Here is a 2895-nt window from a genome sequence, read left to right on the forward strand (position 1 = left end):
CAACAGCAGAATTCCACTTCATTGTTACAAGGAACCATTCTAAAAGATGATCACAACACAGGGCTGTAGTTCTTGATTAGTCTGTCAGCAAGTCTGCATATTTAGTATCTGTCCATCTATATAGATAGAAAAAAGAATAGAAAAGAGAGAAAAGAAGGAAAAGGGGATACGAATGATCAGGCATTGAGAAGGAAAACAGAGCAAGATGTCGGTTATCTATTCCCAAACAGAGACGTATGATATCATCTTGACTTTAGGGAAAGGCACTTTTGGGGAAGTGGCTAAATGTTGGAAGCGAGGTAACGGGGAGATGGTTGCTATAAAGATCCTTAAAAGCGATGCCTATAGGAGCCGGATTATTAAAAATGAGCTGAAACTGCTGGCCGCCATTTCCAAAGTCAGCCTGGACGACTGCCACATTGTGACATTTTATGAAGCTTTCCACGACGAGAGCCAACACTACCTGGTCTTCGAGCTCATGGAGAAGAATCTCTTTGACCTGCAGAAGGAGAACAGCTTCAGGCCTCTGCCTGTGAGGCACATCCGGACCATCGTCTTCCAGGTCCTCAAAGCCCTGGCCAAGCTCAAGGAGCTCACCATCATCCATGCCGACCTCAAGCCTGAGAACATCATGATTGTGGACCACCACAGGTTCCCCTTCAGAGTGAAGGTCATTGATTTCGGCTCAGCAAGTATCTTCAACGAAGTACGTTATGTCAAGGAGCCCTACATCCAGTCCAGGTTCGGTTCTTATTTTTTATTTTTTTGTATACCAGGGAGCCGTTTGGTCCCTGTTGCAGCTGAACAATGGTACCAATGTTTGAAGTTTGGAGAAAAAAAACTTGCAGATGTCGCATTCCTGAAATATATCGTTAGAGAATACTTTTGTTGATCAATTCATGGAACAGGAAAGTGATTTTGTTGCTTGTTCTATTATTGTACACATTCTGTATATAGAATTTAGTTTTTTTTGCAACATTATTATTATTTTTTAATATGGTTCATCCTTTGATAACAAAAATTCTCACCTGTCAGAAAATAAGATACCTCTGGATCTGGGATCTGGTGCAATCCGACACAAATTAACCCTGAAAGGTACACGGGACATCATGTATCTCAATAATAAAAATTATGCTAAATTTCCTATTTTTGCATTTGAGGTGCATGAAATAGGTTTAAAACATACTGATACATTGGATCTGCTCATCTAAATGGTCAGTTTCCTTTTCTTGATACTTGAGTCACTCCCAAATGTATTTTAGGAAGAAATCATTTGAACAGTAAACGCTCAAATCCTTGTGTACCTCAATAGCCCCTGCTAAGCACACAATCTCCCATTCAGGTTCTACAGGTCTCCAGAAATCCTGTTGGGTCTGCCTTTCTGTGAGAAGGTGGACATGTGGTCTCTGGGCTGCGTGATGGCTGAACTCTACCTGGGCTGGCCTCTGTACCCTGGTGACAATGAGTTAGAACAGGTCAGCTACATCTGTAAGACCCAGGGCATGCCCAAAACACACCTGCTCAACGCAGCCAGCAAGACCCACCAGTTCTTCAAGTGGACCAGGACCTCCAGAGGCACACACCAGTGGCAGCTGAAGTCCTCCATCGAGGATCTTCCACAGGGCAAAGGTGGACAGGGCAAGGTCCACCAGGAGAGGAGGAAATATGTTCTGAGCTCGCTGGACGAACTGGAGACCGTGAACACCCCGAAAGTGTCCGCCTTCCAAGACGACGAAGCCTTGGCCGCCATCAGCGACCGTAAGAGTATGGTGGAGCTCCTGAAGAGAATGCTGACCCTGGACTCCCACGAACGCATCAACCCCAGCTCGGCTCTTCAGCACCCCTTCGTGACCATGCAGCACCTCAAGATCACCTTGCTTCATTCCAAGTACTGCGAGATGTCCATGCAGGGATTCCAGGAAGCTTTGAGCTACCAGATCAGCCAGGAAGACGTGGAGAAACACAGCTACGGCATGACCGACAATCAGAACGAGTGTTGCCAGAATGATTCGGCCCAACAGGTTCCTGTGGTCGTTAATGTGCAGAGGACCATTGACAAGATGGATGGTCTAAGGATTGACGAGTCAGAGCTGGAAGCTGCAATGAACCTCTGGGGTGAAGGTGGACTAGGAAGGGATTACCAGCCTTCTACCTCCATGGAGTACATCTCAAGCCACAAGGAGCTGCCCAGGCACCTCCACCAGCGCAGCAGCAATGGCACAAGGAGGCAGCCGGTCTTGGCCTACCAGAACAGCCGTTATGGAGCTAAGAAGCAGCCTTCGCGGCACTCGAAGTCAGACCCCACTTTTAGGAAGCTGATTCTGCTTGGGCAGGAGACCGCTGAGGGAGGCTGTCCCTGTACAAGTCAAGAGGATTCTGACAGTCCCACCTCAAAGAATCCGTCCTCCATACCAGAATTTGTGGATAAACAGGAGGAAAACCCGGTCAAGAATCCACCGCAGGAGTACTCCGCCACACAGGTATTAGTATACCAAGAATAATTTTTAAATGATGTCTCAATCCTAAAATTCTAGGAGTTGCAAAACCTTTGGCTATGACTGTCTGCAGCATGCATTATAAAAGAGTTATATAGATAGGAAACTTAACGTGGTGCGCTTATAAGCACAAGTGACTGAAGGGGGTGTATTACTGTATATTTTACTGCCTGTCTGTTCTGTTTTCTCAAGCATGGAGCCCAGTACAGTTTCTTTGATCCAGAGGAGTCAGACAGTAGTTATCACAATTGGTGGTCCACCACTGGAGAATGGAGTTCAGGAACAGTGGCAGGAACAAATTACATGAAGTGTGAGGAGCCACCCAGAAACAGCAGCCACCACCATTACCTGCACCTGGGGAGTCAAAAAAAATCCCAGGAGAATAGTTCTTGAGAAACCC

The 2895-nt window shown here is 46.4% G+C and overlaps 1 protein-coding gene across 1 annotated transcript; it reads left to right on the forward strand.

The window, feature by feature from the left end:
- The first annotated feature begins 205 nt into the window (after positions 1-205).
- Positions 206-2501, forward strand: LOC121303763 (homeodomain-interacting protein kinase 4-like). Its single transcript, XM_041234540.1, has 2 exons — positions 206-741; positions 1343-2501. Exons 1-2 carry the CDS (start codon positions 206-208, stop codon positions 2499-2501), a joined length of 1695 nt encoding a protein of 564 aa, XP_041090474.1.
- The last annotated feature ends 394 nt before the right edge of the window (positions 2502-2895 follow it).

This window comes from Polyodon spathula, chromosome 35, assembly GCF_017654505.1.
Source record: "Polyodon spathula isolate WHYD16114869_AA chromosome 35, ASM1765450v1, whole genome shotgun sequence".
Lineage (NCBI taxonomy): Eukaryota > Metazoa > Chordata > Actinopteri > Acipenseriformes > Polyodontidae > Polyodon > Polyodon spathula.